Genomic DNA, 22,449 nt, shown 5'->3' on the forward strand with positions numbered 1-22,449 from the left:
ACAATGGTAAATGAAACGACCCTTCTCCCCATATATAACCTACATACATCTATAATTTGAGAAGACACAACTTGCCAGACTAGCAATGTTGATCAAAAAGACCTTCAGCAGTCGAACAAGTGTCCGTTGGATGTACTCCAATGTACACCATCAGCTCCTGATGCCATGGGAAAGGAATTTAGGCTCAAGTCATTCCTTGAGCACTGCCTTGCTCAGAGGTGCAACCTCTATGTGATTTCAGGGGTAACTGAGGGGAGATCAGACAATGCAGAAAAGCTGTAGAAATCACAGAGTTTGTACTGCTACATCCATGTGAAATGGGAGAACCCATTTCCATATTCATTACATAGCTCTTGACGGCGTTGCTCAGAGCACTGCTCAACTGCCTTAAAAAATCAGTTCTTTATTCCCCAACTTCTTCAGCTGGTCTTATAAACACTTAAGTGGTTTGCTGAAACACAACTTGAATAAGTCATGGTTTTGAGTGCTTAATACTGATTTGTCTTGATCTGAAAATTGGTAGTTTGGTGAAAGTGGTTAACAGGTTGCAGGAGGATCAGACCCATAAGCTGTGGCTTAATCTGTGGCTCATGTATTTAGTTAGCCTGGAATTAGGTTTGATCCAAGGGGGAAAAAAAAAAGAAAAAAAAAAAGGAAAATTAAATTTAACTTCAGTACTTTCTCAAAGATGAGTTTATAAATTCTCTGTTTCTCTGGAATCCCAATTTTAACTGGCTTTATGCAGCTTTCCTTGCGTGTCACAATGCCCTCAAAGAGAAGAAAAATAAAAGCATGTATCCCATCATTTAAAATCCTGTTGTGATGCAGCAACTGTTGTCAGAGCCTCATCTATGGAATAATGGAGAATGAAACCACACTTCATGATAAAGACTGCAGGCGAGGTCATTCTTACAGTCACTAGCACAAACTGGGTATTAATCATAGCGCAAATACATTTCAGAAGCTAAAGAAGAGCAGTCCCAGAGCCCTGCTGATAGCTGTGCATCCCACTAATTCACCTCAGTGGAAATGTACCTCTGAGCTCAATTAACCCCTATCCCAAGGCCACCCATAAACTTTGTGGTAAATATGTTTTTTTTCCCCCTGCCTCTGTTTTCTATCAGTGGAATGGATCATTTCTGTCGGGGGATAAAAAGCTATCTCTGTTTATAGACGTGGGTCCCTCATTATGGATCTAATAAATGTTCGGGGGGGACTTGTACCAGTAGCTCATTGAATTGATGTATTCAGATGCTCAGCTCCTGTCTCCAGTTGCTGTTTGAGGCAGGTAGCTATTCCAAATGGAGGGATCTCCTCATACAGTTGCCTGCACACAAAGTTGGTTGCTGAACGTGTACAAGAAGCTATGGGATGTTCTTACTGTTGCTTTGTTATTATTGTTATTAGTATTATTAGGACCGTTATTATTCTCTCTTCCAAGCTTTGTTCACAGGCAAATTGGAAATGTGGTAATTAGGCCCTGACTGGTAGCGTAGCATTAGTGTCCTGAGCCAAAGTTCAATGCTCTGAAATGAAATTTAAACCAATTAATCTGTTAGATTTTTATCGCTTGTCCGTGTTTTCTCAGCAATTCCCTCAGCACGTGGCCTTTGATCAACTCTCATACAAAAGCTAAAATGTGTGCCTGCTGCTAGCAAGATGGGGCTGACATTAACATGGCACTCATAAAACAATCAGAGCAGTGAAGCCCTCAAACAGACAGGGCATAGTAATATTTAATAAAAGCGCACACATAATCTTCAGAATTAGCATTTTGTGCCTTGCAGTACCTTTGGGAGAGGAGCTTTTATTTGTGGAGTGATCATTATTATAACAAAGAAGAGCTACCTAATAATTTCCACTTTAACTCTGCAATATGCCACGAGCATTTCTGAACCATTATGCTAAACTGTGGAGGGGTAATCATTTTATTGTCACCATTTGAAGGAAGAAAAATCCCCTGTATATGAGTAGCTAGGGGAGCACAGGAACACTGGAACCCACTGGTACATGCAGCACAAAACTTTTCCTTTTTGCTCCCAGTCTGCTGAGTTGGTACCTACCACCCTTTGTATGGATGATGGCAAGGTTTAAGCAGCACATATTCTAAGGGAAGATGACGACTTCAAAAGGACATTGTTCTCCTTGAAATTCATTAAGGTTTTTTCTCATAAATCCTTAAAAAATATTGATAGAGACCTTAGCTTTGAAGGCAGCAGCAAAATTCCTATTGGCTTCCTTAAGTTTGGGACTGTTCCTTCTAAATTCTATGTCTGTTAACTCAAGCTGAAGTAGCAGTGCAATAAAATAAGTCAGATGTTAGCACTGATTTGTCTTGATATTATGTGAAGGAGGAGAGCAGCTCATTATGGCTCATAACCACTGAACCACTGCAGTGGGTGGAGGATGTGACCACATCACCTTCACAAGGGGTGCGGGGTCCACGCTAGCAGTCTGAATGCCTTATTTGTAGTCCAGTGGAATTTGGAAAGCATGCATTGACTAATTCCAGGCCACAGAGAGTTGGTTTAAATCTTTTCTGATAGTTAGGCTACCAAACTCTTTTTGTTCCGGTTAAGCAGGCTGCCAGCTGGTGTTCTGTTTTGTTTTTTAATGTTGATATATAAGAATTTTTATTATAATTCTTCTCTGGAATAACACTCTGTCCACGCTATCCATCCTTCTACTTCACTGCCATTATTGAAACTGGCCTGAAGTCTTTTACAGTGTAATCTTCATCAGTAAAGTTTCAGTTTTTCAACTAAAATCTTTTTTTTTTTTTTTTTTTGTTCTACAGAAGAATACAAATTTGAGGTAACTTTTTTTTCTATTTGTTTCTAAAACACCATTTTAGAAACGATGCCCTAGTGTTACCAAATGTCATCTGGCGTGATAATGTTTTGAAACAAAATATTTTGTTTTTCTTGGAAATGTTAAAAAAAAGCATTATAGCTAATTTCGGATGGAGATTCTGGGACTTTGTTCCTAAAATGTTCTGTACTTCGATTTCTCTTGTGACCAAAACAAAATGTAGAAAAGTTGAAGTCTGCAATGAAAAGAGGATTCTGCCTAGCTCTCTTTTTCTAGGGTTGCATAGAAGTAAACACCTTCCAGACAGCACTTTGAAAGTTACTAGATGATTAACAGAAAAAATATGAAGAGCTGAGGGCCTGAGCTGGCCAGACGTGTGTACCTGAGGCATAAATAGAGCTGAGGTCATAGCATTGCCATCCTCCTGATGTTTCCGCTGGTGATGCTGGCAAATGGTACCCGATTCTTCCATCCTCCTTCCTGGTGCTCCATGGAAAGGGCTTGGGAAGTGCAAAGAATTTAGTGAGACCAACATTCCAAACAACATCGGCTGTCACAAAGTGGTCATTGTGTAAACATGTTTTGTGCCTCCAAAAACAGGCAGCAGTCTGGATGCCTCCGTCAGCATGTCTCCTTGGGCGTCCTCGGGTTGCAGCCATCAGCATGGCTTAGGGACGTGATTTAGTAGGCAGTATTGGTAGTAAGTGGATGGTTAGACTAGATGATCTTAGAGGTCTTTTCCAGCCTTAATGATTCTATGATTTTATTTTCCCAGGGTGGTAGTTGAGTCACTGTCCCTGGAGGTGTTCTATAAATGTTTAGATGATGTACTAAAGGACATGGTTTAGTGGGGAAATATTGGTGGTAGGTGGATGGTTGGACTAGGTGATACTGGAGGTCTTTTCTAACTTGGTGATTGTATGGCTCTATTCTGTGATTCCTTTGCGGGGCAGCACCTTCATGCAACCCTTCCAATCTTTACAGAGATGTGCATTTTAAGATAAAAGGTGGAGCTGTGTGGGGAAAGCTGGGAAGTTCCTCTGTTCTTTGTGTCGATCCCAAGCAAAAATAACACCACCTTTTGTGGGAGTGCACAACACTCTCACTGCTTCTCAGGTTGTGCCTGTGGCAGATTACTAAGCTGCCTTGCTTATTAAACAACCCAGTTCTGACTTTTCCTCCTCAGAGGAGATGTCCTGGGCTGCTGCCAGCAGATTCATTGAGGTGCAACATTTATAAAAGATAAGAATCAAGCACACAGAGCAGCACATGCAGCCCAGCACCTTGCAGTGAGTGCAGTGTAGCTACCACAGCAAAGGTCACAGGATAAACAGCAAGACCTTTGGTGGGGACTGGCAGTGGCAAAACAGTGTCTTGCATTCATTTTAAAGATGAGTTGATTCCATAATTTTGAAGCCTGCATATGTTTTCCGTTAATGGTCTCAAACAGTTTTTATTCACTGGTATTTAGGAAAAAAAATGTTGCCTAGTCTTTAAAGAAAAGTAGCTCATTCTCTAACACATGGGAAAATGGTTATCTTTGGGTTTTATGGTGGTGTGTGTGTCCACAATTGACTGGAAATAGTAGAAAGGGTGTAATTTGGAAGTGATTTTATTCTTTATTTATGAAAAGGTTTGATTCTGTGAAAGGGCTAGATGGCATTTTGAAAAGCTGCTTTCACTGTATACCCATTGCTGTGAGCTCGGCTGAAAGGAAAGCATTTGGTTTTGGACTTTGCAATGGTTTTATGCACATTTTTATGCAAGTAACTTGAATCCAAATTAAACATATTGAAGTTACCTCTGTGTGTGCGCTGCATTTTCATGATGGTAACGTTAGGATGTTTCTTTTGTTAGCTCATGTAAAACTTAATGGCTGTGCTCTGCCAAGTTTGAAGCAGAGTAATGATTTTTTTTTCAGCATGTGTGTGTTTGTGTTTTTCACTGGTGCTGGCATCCCCACCAGCTGAAGTAGTGGAAAACTTTGTGCCTGACACTTACAACCTTTTGTAGGTGGGAACAGAGTCTGTTTGCTCACCATGAATGCTCTCCATCGCTGGTGGTGCAAGTCTGCAGCAGAGCCCACAGAAACACGAAGGGTGACTCACCAGCTCCCTTCCCTGCTCCCTCCTTTGCTGCCTGCCCTGCCCAGGGGCTGAAGGAAGGCATTAACTCCAACCAACCAGAACCCCACTAAATAATCATAAAGATACACGGTGTCTCTTTAGCACTTTATGTCTGGAGCATTTTAAGGCATGCTGCTGTGAATTAATGAATTTACTGTCCTTATGTTTAAAGCAAAGCAGGGCAGGGGCTGTGCCACCACTCAGCAATGTTAAGTAATTCATGGGTGCAAGGGTTTTATCTTGGGCTGTGTTAATGTGCAGGTGACTTTCAGACCCCCTGTTTTCCTACTATATTCTTCTTTAATAAGTCTATGAAAGCTCTCCCTCGAGCATGTCGGCAAATACTCAACACTACAAACCAAACAAGCAGCTCCACCAGCCTTTTGACCAAGTGGCAATGGACAACCAAGTGCCAGCAACTTGGAAGGAGAGGTTTATGTGCAGATATATACACAACTAATGAGGTCATGTTGATTGACACCTGAATTACATTGTAGCCATAGTGCAGGCAACGGCAGCTTCTACTGAGCTTTCCATGGAGCCAGCCTCTTCTCTGAGCTCAGGAGTGGTTCACATCAAGAGGAAAGAATGTGTCTTTCCAGCACTGAGGCTGACTGGTGGAGTTTTGCTGCTCCTTAAGGTCTCTCTTTCTCACGGCTAATGAAATTGTTCAGATACTCTTTTTTACTTAAAGCAATATCTAAGGATGTGGGGTCATAATTCTCTCTCCTGTAGTTTTAGCGGGGAGAAGTAGGTGGCATTTGTGTTGGAGTCATTTGTTTTCATCAACCTATACAGCCAACCCGAGACTCGACAGCAGAGAGTTACCCAGTGCTTTTTGGCTTACTCGGATTGTTTTTACAGTAGTGTTATTCCACTGGGTTCAACACAGTTAAATTCTGATGTACTCCAGTACTGCAGAGGAGGAGAATCAGTCCATGGATGTTTTTATTGCCCTACCCCACCAGTATATAGAGCCGACAGTGCTTCTGCTTTCATAGCCTTAATACAGATGATCTTACACCTAGATTTGAGCTTACTCCTTTAAGTTCTGCTTGAGTTTTCAACATCCCCTCAGGAGGCACTTAGTACATGTGTTGCCAAGAAAGTGGCTCATGAAAGTGGTGACAGACTCCATGAATAAGGCGAAATGCATTGCACACACTTCTTAATTACCCAGTAGACACAACATAAGTGGAGTGACGAGGTGGCAGGATGGTGGTTTCTGGTTTTGTGAAGTGGTTTTTTTTCCTGTAGTTGCTAAAGCATTAAGCAGGGCAGGGTGGTTTAATACCAGAACAACCTGGATCTGATTGCAAACGACTTAAAGAAATGCTGAGGGTTACACCCTTTGTTGTTGTTGTTGTTGTTTTTCTGCCAATATTTTCCATAGTATTTCTGGGAGTTTCCTTGATTAATTTAGGTTATGATGGATAATAAAGTGAGCTCACTGAAGATTGTTTTATTAATTCAGGCATTCTGCATTTCACGTACAAAAAAGGTAGAGATTTGTTCTAACTTCCAGTTGGTCTGTGCTCATCATGCTGTGATCTATTATTTATCTATCTATATTTATATATAAAATATATTATCTTTTTGCTGTTGGTGTAGGCTTATAAAAGTTATTATTATTTTCAATGTGGATAACAAACCCAAACAAATTAATTAAAAATAAAAATAACTTCCAAAGGTATAGTTGGAGGTCATGCACATGTGCTAAAAAGAACACAATTGCTGAGATCTTTGTGTTAGCAAGGGGGGAAAAATGAAAGCTCCTTTTATTTTATTTTTCTCAAGTCTTCCATCATTAAAATCTGGTTCTAACGGCAGAATACTTCTCTTTTTCATGTGTGTTGAAAAGCAGCTACACCATGTATCAAAGCCATCAGTCCAAGTGAAGGATGGACTACAGGAGGTGCCACTGTCATCATCATAGGAGACAATTTCTTTGATGGGTTACAGGTCATCTTCGGCACCATGCTGGTTTGGAGTGAGGTAGGTGTTGTCTGAACGGTAATGTCTAATAGCTTTGTCTAGCTTACAGCTAGCCTGTCCTTTTTCTATGCCACATGCTAAATCAGCAACAAATGTTTAGATGTGAATCGTTTCTCATTCAATTTTATGTAAATAATTAGTCAAATGTACCTGTGGCAGAACTACACTATAGCCAGGGGATTTGCATCTCCTCTCACTGGCTCAGAATTTAGCTCAGTGTCTTTTTTTTCCCCCAAGAAAAGGAAAGGATAAATGTCTGTGTGAATAATTCTGCATTTAGCACTACAATAGCTAGAGGCCCACAGGAAACAAACGTTTAAGTGATCCTGCATTCCAGGGAAAACCAGCTGCTTGTAACTGCAGCTCAACGGAGTGGAGATTGCAGAAATTCAGCACCTCTGAATGACATGTCCTGAAAGTGTACATTCAGTGTTGTATCCGCATGAAAAATACAGCCTTATTGTATCTATCAGGGTCCTGGATAGCTTGAGTAAAACTGTCTTTCTTTGTTTCTCATCCATTTTTACTGCTGCTGCTTCTCCTAGCTACTTAAGTCCTCTCTTTCCTAGGCACAATATTAGACATGGAGTCTGATATTCCTCAAAAGTCTGTGGAATGTCAAGTCTCAGGTAGCACCACCCAAATGGCCACTTCCATGTGCAGGGTGGAGCTCCCACTGGCCTCACTGGCATGGGAAGGCAGCTCAAAGGAAAGGTTTAAGTTTTGCCTGTATGGCTTTCTGAAAGAATATTGGAAGTTTTACTAAAAAAACAACAATATTTTTAGGAGTACAAGCTAAACAAGATAAGAGACAGACCTGCCTTTCCAAACTGACTGAACAATTCTTGCCGAGTGACGAGGAGCTTCTGATCCTTTGCCTTATATCTTATAGATATTAAATCAATATTATAGCTTAATTAATATCCAGTGCATTCTCCCTACTGATTCCATTGCACATATGGCAGCATTTATTCCATATGAAGAGTATCCTCTAATGTCCTTCATGGGCTTCACGGTTCTCTCTCTATGTCATTCTTCAACTTGAGGACAAGTGTGGATGAAAGGGCATTCCAGAAAAGGAGATATTTTAAATGAGCCCTATTCTGAAACCCTTATGTGATCATGAAAGTGCCCCCTGGGTCCAGTGTAAGCATTTTGTGTGTAAGATTGAAGCCATTACAGCTACAGACATTTTAAGAGGAAAGGTGAAGAGGCTGGGAGGGAATTGCTGTGGTTTTGGTACTGCAGAATTGGATCTTTCATTATAAATCTTGATCCTGTTTATTAGTGGAAGCCATTAATTGGCAAATTCTAACCCCGGGTAAGTGAGTGCCAGCCAAAACATTGTTGATGATGCTTACAAATCCTTGTCATAGAATTAATAATGCTATAGATGGGGCCCAGATCAAAGTCTGTTGCTGTGAATGCTCTAATGGGCTGCAAGTCCGCTTTGAGTCAAAACTATTTCACCATCTCTCCCTTAAAGAATTACTTCTCAGTTTCACAACCCGTGAGAGTGATAGAAAATTCTGTAGGGGAAAAGAAGTTATTTCTGAAAGAAGCAGACAAACGTGGTCAATAAGTGCAGAAAGGCATCAGCTGTCTAAATAATCCCTAAGTGATATTGGTGTATAAATAATTGGAATTACACATGCCAGCCACATATGAAGTACAAAACAAGTTCTTTCATTTGCCTTCCCACATCTAAAAATGTCTGGCATATTTCGGTGCTCAGGAAGAATATTTTTGCTTTACTTTAATAGCGTAGACTTGAACTACCCATTTTCTGAATATCAGTATAATTTTAAAGCTGGAGCAGGTCCATCCCAAGCTGCCAGACAGACCTGGTTTCGAACAGCTTATTTTGTAATTGAATTCAACAAGAACGCTCAATTTCTCCCTGTTGTTTCATGGATCCAAACAACACATGGTTTTAACTGAGCTGCATAAAATCTAAACCAAAACTAGACAGGAGGGAACTAAAGGAAAAGAATGAGAGTTGTGAACTACGTTCACATGGATTTGTCTAGGATCACTTCAAATTGTAATTGCAGGTGGTTTGGGGGATGAAGTCTAAATTAAGTATCATTTTGCTTCAGACTTTGCATAGGACCTTGGGCAAATCACATAATCTGCTTAAAGTTCAATTCCCTTTCTCCAACATCGTAATAAGATTAGTCACCTTCTTCAGAGAGGTGCTGGGAAGATAATTATCATAAAGGTCCTATATTACTCAGATTTTATTATAACAAAACCCATGTAAGTACCTGAGATGCATGGATATTTAAAGTATAAATGCTACCACTATTGAGAAGCATAGTTAAAAACCTAAAAACATTGTTCACTTTAAGGGTGTGTTTGTTAATGTCAAGCAGCATACGTTATAAATAATTTGAAGTGTAAATAATATATTTTTAATTTATTTTACATGTATTCAAGTTTTGTAATTGAAATATTTATATGCATGAAATGGAGTACACTGTTAAAAAAGGAGGTTTAAAATGGTTTCTGAAACACGTATTTATTATTTAAACATATATTTTAGCTGTAAACACTCTAACATAATTACAACCTTTCTCAGCCAGGGAGAACTAAATAAAAACTTAATTTGTCACATTAATTTTGTGCAGAAATGCAGATACCCTAAGCCAGTGGGTTCAATTAATCCTTAACTTCCATATTACTTTATAAAAATGACTTTAAGAGCCCTTGATATTTTTAGAATACAGCAAAATGAGCCATCTGATGCCTTTTTTTTTTCAAGGGACTTTCAGAACTGGCAGAGAAACAGTATTGGTATATCGTGTTCACATGCTGAATATGAACAGACAACTCCCAGCAAATAGTCTGTTTGCCAGATAGACTCTGCCTTTCTGTTTGCCCAGTCCACAAACAGGAGGATTTGTTATTTAGTTTTTACCCAGCGCTGCACGTTGCTGCAAATATCCCAAATCTGAGCTGCTGATAAAATCCTCTGTTATTGGCGGACCGTAATTCCGAGAGTCGAGTTTCAGAGCAAGCACACATGATTGTGAAGACAAAATTAGTTTCTTATAAATATTCCACAATATTTGCTTAAAATGAGCTATTTCTTCAAACATTTTCCTGCCAAGAACATTCCTCCAGCTGCACAGAGTCAGCTGGAAACAACTTCTTTCTTTTTTATTAAGAGAAGATGAAGCACTGAACCATCAGCTCTTTTGCTTTTGTACAGCACAAAAACAGAGCTTCATTTTTTTTTTTTATGCTGCTGAATCAAATTCTGTGACACAGTTTTTTGTTTTGCTTTTCATGTTTATTATTGATTTTGGAAGTCTCTCTTTTTGAGTGCTTATTTTGGAGGTCTGACTCATTTTTAAAAAACGAGTAGGCACCCTCGTTCTGAAAGCCAAGGCTTTTATTAATCAGCATCTGGATGCCCAGTATTGAGGCACGTGATGCCACTGGTCACTTTTGAAAATAGATACCTTAAGGGTCCCGTTCCCACTGAAAGCCATTCATTACCTTCAGTTTGTTGGATTTCTTCTTGTAATTCCTGTCCTAACAGTCCTCGTCACACAGAGTCCAACTTGAATTTATGACCGATTGTCACCATTTCCCCAACCACAAACCAGAGCTCAAGCATGCAGAAATAAACTAGTGACTCAGATTAATGACATCTTCTTATAAAATGTCACTTTTCAAAAAAAGAAAGTAGCCTGGCACTCTGAAGAGTGTGAAATGGTGCTGTATCACAGAAGAATGTCTAGAATATATTAGCAAACCACAGAAAGAGGCTTGTTGTACACAAACTGAATGTGTTTTAGATTTTGGAGGACTTGCACCTCCGTCCATTCTGAATATCTCTAACTCAGGTTTTAATCCAATCCACAGCGTGTCCCAATGGACAAGTAAGAGTTTATATAAAACATCTAATACAGATGCCAAGCACCAGCCCAATTCACTTGAATATCCCCTGGGAAAAGGGTGCAGTTGGTAGTTTTTGTCCAACTCCAGATCTCAATTTGCCAATCACTGGATTGGGAAAGGAAGTTGGATCTGGGATTCTGGCTGCTTGGTTCATCTCCACATCACAAGTTAGTGTGTTGCTCAGGATTTACATCTAAACACACGCTCAGAAATGTAGGTAATTCTTATTTACAGATTCTTATTTCAGGTCATGTCAGGCGTTGTGTTGTCTGTTAATGCAATATGTGTTTCCACTTGAGGTTAGAGCATCACAATGCCCAAACTGGGTGAGACATGGAGGTTCATCTTCTCTATGTAGTGTGTTTGGCAGTGGGCAATGGCAGATGTCTATGAAAGCAACAGGGTGACCATATAATGATGTTTCTCAAGAAGTTCGACACTTTGGGTCTCAGAGGCCTCCGGAAGTGACATCTTTATGTTTAAGATCACCTGATTCTAATAGCTTACCTCTTCCAGGTGCTTTGCTTGCAAATACTAGACAGACTGTGCATTGGAAAAGGTATAGTCTGTGTCAGTGTGAGAGGAGAAAATGTGCTAGCAAAATGTGGCAGGAATTCCCCAGGTCACACCACAGGTCAGCACTTCAACAGGAAAATATCCCATAATCCTAGAGTCATTGAGATTAGGGGAAGATTTGCTCTGGCTGTGCACACAGGTCCGTGCAGCACTCTTGAATCACACTGACTGCAAAACGGATTCAGGGTGACACACCGATGGTGTTAGGGAACCAGAGTTCAAGACCAGAGGTGGATTCAGAGGACAGGTTTCGAAGTGTAGTGACATTTATTGTCTCTTAAAGCCAATTTCTTGAGCCAGCAACAGTATAGAGGAATACTGGTATGTAACCAAGTTAGCTAGTTCCTTTCTGTGGGCATGAGAACCAAATGTTGACCCAGAACAAAGGTCCTTCTAGCTCAGCACTGCATCCCTGATAGTGGTCAGTGGTAGATGGTAATGAGAAAAAGCTAAAGGAAGAGGAACGTGTATTCTCCACATACATCTCCCAGGCTTCAGTTCCAGAGAAGAGAGGAATAAAATATATGCTGATTATCCTAAACCATAGGACTTCAGACATAATGTTCACCCTTTGGGAATGTGTGGGCGACAGTATTGTATATTTGTGGTTTTAAACACAGTTAAACTTATTTACTTCAGAGCACAAAGGAAAACCAAACTGTTTGTGGAGAACAAACCAGGAAACTTGCTTAACTCTCCCCAGCTCTCTGTAACAATGGACCATAAATAGGTCAGACATTTCTTGGGAACCAGTGAAGATGAGTATTGGAAAATGCCACAAATTATGTTTAAAGAACATTAAAGTGGTGACAGACCAGTAAATGTTGGGAAATTCAAAGATACAACCAGAAGCTGCCCTTATAGCTCATGCCAGAATGCGGGTGAGGGTTGTGGGGCACACACTGATGCAGTAAGACTAGCACGTTAACCTTCAGTATTAAAATCCTTGGCTGTTTTTAAAACTATTTTTCCCTTAAAAATGTCATGAAATTTTTTCATCTTGCCAGTGCACCCAGCTGACTAGAACTACTTGAGGGTGGGATTTATCTCAGCTATGCTTGGCTGCCTACAGTTAAGCATCTAAATTTGTCATCTTGGTTCGATGGAAAAAGGTGGATACTAACAAGGAGCAGCTTATGCCAACTGAGAGGTGTCTAAAACCATGCAAATAAATTACTGTTCTGTTTCTACTGATGATTGAGGGCACGTAGAGCATTAGCCTAGGGTTTATGACTTTGGTCAGCTCAACTTTAAGGCAAATCAGTTTAAGTAAAAGGGATCCTTAGAATTGTTTGTTTGTTTTGACCAGTAGATAGAGTGAGTAATTTGGTGAGAAAAACTATGTTCCTTTCAAAAATCAGTAAGTTCCAAAGTCTCATAGTTTTAGAGATCTCTTTGAAGCTCTCAGACAAGAACATCGATTCTTATGTGATCATTTCTAAAATTGCATGAGTTGGGGGCTGATCCTATGACTTATGTGGAACTGAGTAACGTTTGGAATATTTGATGCTGGTAGTGTTGTTTTTAATCTTCAACTTGATCTAACACTAATTTTCTTATTTTAAATATGGAGAACTTCCTACTGTGAATGCCATTTCCTGCAGTAACACAGATGGCTCTCAGGCAGACATTCCTCTCCTTCTCTGTTTTTGTTTTGTTTTGTTTTGTTGTTTTTTACAGACTGCTTTATTTGGGAATTTTAGCTTTGTTGGCAATTTGTGATATAAGGCTTGGAGCAACGGTCCTGTGCCCTAAACAAAGACCTGCTTAGAAGCCTAATTTTTTTATAGGATCTCACTGTGATTTTGAAATACTTCATTCCTGGTAAAAAAAATAAAGTCAGCTTTTATTTCAAAATAATAATAATAATAATAGTATTAAATTGTATTCCCTAATCCAGGACATAAGTCAGCTGACAGCACTGAGCTATTGTCTGCTTAGGGTACACGTGGTGTTGATCGTTGTCAAGGGTGGCTGTGGGTCTGGTTGGCTGTGTTTTAAGGTGCCCAAGAGCAGGGTGATGCATGTGCCAGAGCTGTATCTTGTTTGCTGGATGCAGTCATGGCACTTTTTCTACGTTCCTCTTTTTTTACTTTTCCTGTCTGAGGGGGCAGAATGAATGAGAACATTTCAGTGATGGGGAGAGCAATTCTGTAGTTTCTGAACATAGGAAAAAAATTGAGCTTAAGTGCAAGAAACTAGTGAACTCCTAAATGGTTCTAATATTTATTTCAAGGACCACGTTTTAAATCCAGCCCATAATCCTAACAGAGTCCAAGATGAGAAGCACTGAGCCATCCCATCCTTTTGTGTGGAGTACCAGGAGCACTAGTCCTCTTAGCAAGAAAGTTGTTTGTCTATTTATTACCTGCACATAGAGAAGACCTCTCAGAGGTGTGTCTGCCATTGCAGTGGATGCAAACTGGAACTAATGGGTAAATGGTTATATTTGGTTCACCTCGTTTGAGAGCTTTGATCAGTTGCAAGGAAACTTCGCGCATCCTTCAGAAACCCAACTTTGCATTTCTGTGGTAATCAGTTATGCCTCCAGAAAATGAATAGGAAGGAATCTCTAATTAAAACTGCAGCACATGGTGCTTTTGCAGTGTACAGATGTCAGCTGGGGACCAGTTTTAAAAGCCTGCCTGGCTTGCACCGGGCAGCCAATCTCAGCTGAAGGGATGTCACACACAGAACCATGCATCATTTATCAGTCAGATTTGCTGGACACTGACATGACCCCAGAGTTCACCTGAGCAAATGTAAGCATCTTGCTGGGGTAAGCTAAAGCTGTTGCATTAAACCAGGGCTAATGCTTGTACTAGGAAGTGAGCATCTGCCATGTATGAAAACAGAAATAATGTTGCTGTGGCTGAGAAGGGAGAATGCTTGTAAATATTGTAGTCTCTGGCTTTTGTGTGGGTTACATTGTGATTGTATTCAAACATTGACAGGTTAATTACATGTTTCAGAGCTTGTTTACTGTGATCTCAGAGGAAAGTGTTATTAAAGAAGTGTTCAGCATCTAACAGTGCTTTCCCCCCTCACCCCCCTCTTTTCTCTTCTCAATGTTTTCCTCTAGCTGATTACTCCTCATGCCATCCGCGTACAGACACCTCCCCGACATATCCCAGGGGTTGTAGAAGTCACATTGTCCTACAAGTCTAAGCAGTTTTGCAAGGGAACGCCTGGAAGATTCATTTACACAGGTAAGGATACTTTAGTGCCAGATATAACGTGGAGAAATAGGGTAGGCAATATATCATGCTCGCTAGGGCTTCAGCTTTCATCATTAAAAGCTGTACCATATTTTATTATTTGAGCTGAGCACATCATTGAAGATACCAATATAAAGTTGAATTTCTGAAATGGAGGAATGTAGAGATGAATCAGAAGGCGTACCGGTGTGGGATGTTTGTTTGCCTGTTGGTCCTTGCTGTAGGACATCTCTTTACCTGGGAGCTGTGGGTGTGAAGGAATGAACCAGACACGCAGTGTGATCACGAACCTGCTTTCCAAGGAATAGTCTTGCTAAATATCTGCATCTCATGCTGTAACAAGGCTCGACAAGTGTTGAAAGCAGCAGCCTGTTTGCCCTCCCGTTTCCTTATAACATACTTGCCTCTGGCTTCTGTGGGGGCACGTGGCTTTCACCCCAGTCAGTGCTTCAGACATAATGACTTGCCGTGTTTTGGGGTGGCATCCCATACTGAGACCTCTGAGTAGGGTGCTCTGGCCTGAAGAATTATTGACAAAACTGCTGAGACATTACAGGTAACGTCAATGTCAAATCACTCTCAGTAGTAACATAGATGGCATGGGAAATGAACCAAGTAGCAGCCTACCTTTTAAAGCAAGCAAACAAACACATGTATCTTTGATTCCCTGGAAGCTATGCATGCTTTGAGAATTAACAGCTTGGTCCAGGTTTGGATGTGCTTGTTGTTTGACCCATAGTGCAGTACTACTTCCGTAACTGTTTGCTTGAAGAACCTCATCACAATCCAGTGCAATTTCTTGCCTCATCCTTGACTGCACCTGAAACTTTAAGAATAATATGCCACATAAGTACATATTATGGATCATTCTGAATTACACTGGACACATACATTTATCCAGCTGTGAGTGTACACACAGGAACTCAAGGCAGAGGATGGACTTCTATGCTCTAACTGATTAACAAAGCTCTCACTAGATTTCTGTAACACAGAGCAAGTTGAACAAAGGTGGCATATAAAGCTTTATTGTCTTCTTCCAAATGCTCTCTCCTCTCTTTGGGATTATGTGCTGTTTTGTTGTTGTTGTTTTTTTTTCCTGGGTCTTAGTGTTCTTGTATTGCCTCACTCACTAAGCAGCAGACTTTGCTGTGTATTTATTGTAAGTAATATGATTTCAACAATGTGTGGGAAGTTCATGCATCGAACAATAATGCATCATATCATAAAGTTACTTAGGGTTTGAATGTGCTGGAACAAAAGGGAAAGGAAAAGGGTGAGATTACCAGCTGGTGCAAATTGGCAGTGTACGCCACATGAAAGTGTCAGCTGAAGCTCTGGACAGTTTCACTGTGAATCCTTTCCCTTCCTGACCTCATACAGTAAGCTGTGCTCTCCTTCTGCTTGTTGGTAAGCCACTGGGCTGGCTGCAGTTTGGCCAGTGAAATGGAAAGTGTGCATGCAAAGTGAGAGACGGGGAGGAAACCTGACCCTTCTCAACTTTGCAAAGAAATTTATGGGACTTCTTTATGCAATTTAAGTGGTAAAATGGCTCGGACCCATTTTGTTTTTCTTTTCAGATCACTGTTATATAGCTTTTCTAGGAGAAAGAAGAATGGCAGTTTAGCCTGCTTGCCCAAAAGCAGATGGTTGAATGTGGAAATAGGTTGTCCCAGTAGGGAAAGTATTTCCATATATGCCTTTTCAGGTTAGTGTTCGAAACACACTTTCATTCAATGAACAAAAGTTATGAAATACTAAACAGCAATGACAAAATCAAAAGTGATCCAATCTATGGACAATTCTCGTACTTACGCAGCTTTTATGGAGTGATGGTGGATACAGAAATGCTATTGTGACTGAAATTGTACCTCCTGCAATTTGCATTTTTTCAATCCTTCCACAGGCAGCCTGAACTTAAATGTGTCTTTTTCTAAAGGACTAAATGAAACTAAAATGAAAACAATTAACGCATCCTGACCTTCAGAAGTGCCTTCCAGCCCTTTAAACAAAATGCAGGTTCAGTACACGCCTGCCGATTAGTTTTAGTTAATTGAAAATTATAGGATTGACCCAAGAGGAAAATTTTGTTTGCACTCCAATCACTTTTACAAATTAAGGAAAATTACCACAATTTTGTTTAGCTAAGGTTTCACACTGAGTTCACAAAATTAGCTCAGCCATCCCAACAAAGTCAGCACTTTGTTAGTGAGCACTAGAAAAAAACTAATAGTCTATGGTGTGTACAAACGAAGCATAGAAAAAGCTATGATGCTTTAGAGAACTAGGCCAAGTGTTTTTAATTAGGATTATTGGTTCATTGTAAGTTTTGAAGAACAATCAAACTAGCAGATTAGCTGTTTCTTTTAAAGCTAGAATTTCTTACCATTCATTTTTCCCATGAGAACTTGTTTTAACTCCCACATAGCACTATTTTTTTTTCTTTTTTTTTTTTCTTCTTCTTCTTTTTTTTTTTTTTTTTAACAAGGCCTGCAGGAAATGGACCAATGGGAGGTTGGGATACAGTAACATTCCCCAGCATCACTCCAGCCGATGGGAGTCTTTCACAATGTTCTGCAGTGAACTCAGTGTTCTGGAACATATTACAAAACCACAGAGGCCAAATGTTTTCTCAGAGGAGTTTGGCTCTGTTTTTGGCCGAAAACATTTCGGCATCACTTGCTGCTTATTTACCCTGCTATTAAGAACAAGAAAAGGGGAGAAGAGAAGAAGGAGGAAAAAATAAAAGAGGAGAGTGAGTGAGAGAGAGAGAAAAAGACCTGGGGTTTGTGGGCGGTGCTGGAGTCGATCAAGCGTAGTTTCCTTTCTGGTGAGAATGTCCCTGCTCGTTAATGGACCCATTTTGTGGTCAGGTCTCATTTAGAAGAAATTATTTTTAATCAGTGTTCAACAAAATATCCCCTCAAGCCACCTGGCTGTAAACTGTTTTTTTCTTACTGTTAAGTACTTAAGTTCTCAGAAGAAAATACCCAGTGACCCATTAATTTTAGCCTTTTTTTCCCCATTAACTGCAACTAACTTGGTAACGTGATCTCTAAGTAGTCCATGTACCATGTAAGAATCAAAGTCACATAGATACAGAGAAATCCTGGATTTTGTGATTATTTCTGGAAGAAATATACCAGTATCAGCTCTGTGCTTACAAGAAGAGTTTTCTATTTCCCATCTGCAAAGCAGTGTATTAGCATGCACTTACAGAGCAGTTATTTCTTAAATTTTGAGGTTTGACATTCCAGAGAGAACATTATTAGAAATATAGGAGTATGAAAATACATTTTACCTCTATGTTCACTTTGGAATTACGTTGAAAAGTCATACTGCACCCGGAAGTATATGAGCCAGTGAAGCACCATGCTGGTCAGTGTTTACATGGGGAATCCTTTACCTGTAAATCTCTACAGGTACTGAAGAGCACCAAATGAATTCTGCTTCATGTCACAACTTAGGAATTAAGTATGTGCCACTGATTTATTTTAGGACTGGAAAAACTAGGATAAATGAAGAAGCCATTATGGGTACATATCCCTGAGTAGTTTGTCAAGGCAACTCAGGGAATATATGGTTGAATTAAGGGATGATAATTGACACCATTTTTTTTTGACACCTGGCCAGGCCTTTGAGATTTTCGGCTTTGTTTGGTATTTATTTATTTATTTACCATGGGCATCACAGATAGTGTGATTTTCATGGATGGATTTTGCTGCGTATGGTAGTACTGAACTGTGAGATTTGAGTGGGACTGCAGAGTGTAAGTGAAAGGAGAGTTGTTCTCACCACGTGTTGGAAAAGATGTTCCACTTATGGAACGTCCAGAAATGAACTACTTTGTGTCTCCTGCTACCACCTGCTTGATTTAAGGCTTTGTGCTTTTGTTCCAAGCTAGAGCAGCAGACTAAATAGGGGGCCAGAAGCACATAGCTTGGTACTAAGCTATGAACATGGGATTAATCCAGATCCTTGGTGGGTGCTACCCCAAATACTGATTTTATTATTATTATTACATTGAAAATTGGTTATATGGTTGGGTGCAAGTTGGAATTTAGGAACTGTTTTCCTTTGTATTAGTCTTGCTTGGAGACTGATGTGTGTTGACAGCAAGTCATTGGATATGGTATGACTCCAGAAGTGCTGCTAACAGTAATGGGGAACGTAGGGTCAGCATCATAGACTCTATCAAGCAGGGCGTGCTGAGCAGTGTGACTAACTGAGGTGTTAAGTGCCAATCCTCCAGAGCAGAATAGAGTAGTTCAGTTGGAAGGGACCTTCAAAGATCATCAAATCCAACTGCAGTAATTGTAAGGAAGGCAGAGTAAGTCACAGTGGAACACTAGAGAAGCTGGTCATGTTTGCATTACACTTTTTGGTTATTGTGTGTAGAGTGGTGTAGAAATGCTAGCATTGTGAAGGCCAGGGGCTCAGCAGGATTTCTGGGAAACCGCCTCTTTCTCTGGAATGTCTCGGGGCTTCTCAGAGAACTTCTCACTCCCCCCATTTGCTACAAAGAAGAAGTAGCCTCATGCGGAAAAATTCCTGCTCCATCCGCATCTCACCCTGTACTTACTTCCGAAAGCAATTGAGTTTGTGTACAAACAGGAAGGGCCTTGCAGTTCACAGGTGATTTGAGTAACATTTTCAAAAGCAGGTTTTTTAGGTGGCTTTATGTTTATTGTTTTATCTTTAGATGGTTTAATTTATTCAAGTGTGGGGGTAGTTGTTAATGAAAATCATTCTCTTCATTTCTAAAGTCAAATACCTCCAAGAGTTGCGTTTGATGATTCTTATGGGTCCCTTCCAACTCAGGATATTCTGTGATTCAATGATTAAGGGTAAGAGACCAAAAACTACTCATTGCCATTTACAATTTCAGTCTGTGGCCACAGAAGCAGAGGTCTAAGTCATGTTCACAGATCTGCTCAGAATAGGAACCACTTATACCGTGATCTCTTATCCCTAAAGTTTCCAGTCCAGTAAGCTCCAGCGATTCCTTTGCAAAGAAAATTTTCTGCTTTCAAGAAGACACCAAGGTTCAAAAGGTGCATAATCAACGAAGCAATCAGCTTTCAGAATGGAGAGTTCTGGAGTTTGTAGATTGAAAAAATAGTTGATAAGAGACAGACTGGCTGTCAAGAGATTCCTGTAGTCTCACTGGGGCCTCGCTAGCGGGTGGGCTTGACCAGCTAACCTTGGCCATAGCTGTGTATCTACTATGTAAAAGCCTAGTGACAGTAATTCTCAACGTAAGTAATACACAAGCTCGTTAGTTTTACAATGCCCCATTCATGTGTGTTTATTATTAAATCATGAGTGCTTAAGTAGCAGATTAGTATAAATGAGGAGAGAAGGCCACCATCAACAGAACAATAAAAATAAATAGAAAAGCCAGCATCTCTGTACTGTCTTGGATTTTATCCTGATATGTTTCTAAAATTCTTCGCCCTCAAAGATATGATGACTATTAATCTGAACTGAAATATAGAACAAATCAGTGCTCCTGAAGAGTGGCCAGAAGCTGGGAAATGAATGCCATTTGTTTTTAACAGCAGTTTTAACTGCCCTTCACTGATAAATAGAAAAGAGGTGTGTTAGAATAAAAAGTCTGAGATATGTCGGAGCTAAATAGTCACAGAGTGCTGCAGAAGAGCCAACACTCTCCCTGGGAACACAGGAGGCATTGAGTGGTGTGCGGAGCTCAGGGGAGACCTGGCATTGGGCTGAAGTAGTTGTTGCACAATGCTCATGGCTTTCTGCTGCTATAAGGGTTTTCTTTAAGCACTGAAGATCTGGGTCCACCATGCACCCAAACCAGTGATCTGATCTTAGATGTTACCTGCCCTGGAAAGAGGAAGTTGCCCTCAGGAAATCTCTAGCTGAGTTTAAGGTTGAACTCAGCCCTTTCTGAGTTCCAGTCCATTAACTTAGCTGCTCTGCTGAGCCTGTGCTACTACCTTGTCTGCCTGGACTCGCTGTAAATAAACTAATAAATGGTTGCACTTGTTTTGGAGCAAGCTTTCCTAGGTGAAAGAACTTAGTATTTGTTATTTAGTGATGGAGTTGGCATGAAAGTTGCTGCAGACGCAGCTTATTAATGTTTGTTAGTATGTGTACAGTGAAGTGTGGACTGTTACCAGGGTAGAATATTAGGAATATTATTAGGAAGGGTTGTTGGTTTAGTTTTCAGAAATTGAGGAAAGGAAGCTGGAAGGAATCAGAATTGATTGCAGGGAAAAGAGTGTTATCAGACAGTGAGGAGGCGGCAAAGGTAGACTGGAAAATCCCTTTTGTATGCTAATAGGAACACAGAACCTGCATATCTTTGGTATTTCTTAAACACTGGCAGCACCATAACACACTGCAAGAAACAATCACTAAAAGTGTGCGGTGTACCTGTAGGACAGCTGCAAAATGAAAGCAATTACAGCAACCGTCAGAATAAAGCTGGCTGTGAAGGAAACATATTATTTTGCATATTTTATGTATACACTTTCCAAGAAATATGACCTTTATTTTCTAGTTAGAGGGAACTGCAATCAGAGTCTACGCAGCAAAGGGTAGCTGGATCATTAAAAAGAATATTTTCTCTGATATTAGAAGTCTAAATGGGCACTAGTCCTTATTCACAACCTTGGCTTTTTCTGTCTGCCCTGAGTTAATAAGTGATAAGGCCAAAAGAGAAATAAATCACTGAGGTCCCTGTCCAAAGAAAACATATTGACTACAGCCAAGCAAATAACAGCCCATAACCAATGGTCCCATTCATCATTCATGTAATAGGGATATAAAGTATTCCCTACCTATGAAACCATAGAGTAGGAAAAAGCCTGATAAGCCCCCAATCTAAGCTGTGTGATTTGATTATTAAAGGACATGAACTGTTTGTCACCTACCTTTAATCTTTAAGATGTGTTGCCATTTCTAAACTATAAATTTGTGGTAAAGGATTAGAAAGCTATTAACGACAAAGGTATAAACTAGAGTTTATAAGGATTCCTGCAATTGTCATGCAATCCTCTAGACCCTTGGAACCTTAACCTATTGAATATGATATAACATAGTTATCTGACCTTCAAAGCCAATAAACCATTTTTTGCTTTTCAAGTTCTAGACTTACTCCATGATAAATTAGCCCTCTGACTTCTCAAAAATAAGCCTTGTAAATTCTTTTCTTTATCCCCACTCCAAAACCTTTAAATTTTCATGCCTTTGCTTCAAAACTCTTATTCCAGACTAAAATTATTAATCTTTCTTGGTTTTTTTTTATTCTCCTTTTAGCTCATGTCAATTGATAAGATATTATTCCCTCAATAATTCTCCAATAAAACAGAGAGGTGAGATGAATTTCTAAAAAGCCTGAATTGTGTTCTCTTGCTACAGGAGCTTCACTGTCTTGTTTTGTAATGCGTGGATATTCTGATCAGACAAATGCCCACAGCAATGAGCAGTTCATAGTCACAGCAAGGGCTGCTCTGCTCACCTTAATGTGTTTTCATCCTGTGCCCTGGAGAGAGGAACAGGGCACTTTCCTGGTCCATAAACCAGGTGCTCAGCTACTCATTGCCACTGCAATTTTTCTCAGACCATTAGCAGGGAATTCTGGCTGTCCTGTGTGTCTGTATTTACCTGTCTCATCATTCCAGCTCTTCTCAGGGGGTGCAGCAGTTTTTGGCTTCTGCCTGGAACCGCCTGCAGGATTTACTGTGTGGCACTGAGAAATGGCTAAACCATGGGCCCTGATGTCAGAGGTGCCTGAGTAGATAGGGAAAGATGTCAGCATGTGAATTTAATGCGCACGGTGCTAC

General features: G+C 40.1%; 1 protein-coding gene across 10 annotated transcripts in view; it reads left to right on the forward strand.

Moving 5' to 3' along the window:
• The window catches only part of EBF1 (EBF transcription factor 1), a 263,422-nt gene that overhangs the window by 185,262 nt on the left and 55,711 nt on the right, over positions 1-22,449 (forward strand). For 5 of the 10 annotated variants that reach the window (NM_001397656.1, NM_001397657.1, XM_015293734.4 and 2 more), the window contains exons 9-10: positions 6,799-6,932; positions 14,500-14,626. In NM_001397656.1, coding sequence (NP_001384585.1) covers positions 6,799-6,932; positions 14,500-14,626 — 261 coding nt within the window. The remainder of the gene's footprint in view (positions 1-6,798; positions 6,933-14,499; positions 14,627-22,449) is intronic. The other 5 variants (NM_204752.3, NM_001397659.1, NM_001397658.1 and 2 more) reach the window with 1 other exon arrangement.

Source organism: Gallus gallus, chromosome 13, assembly GCF_016699485.2.
Source record: "Gallus gallus isolate bGalGal1 chromosome 13, bGalGal1.mat.broiler.GRCg7b, whole genome shotgun sequence".
NCBI lineage: Eukaryota > Metazoa > Chordata > Aves > Galliformes > Phasianidae > Gallus > Gallus gallus.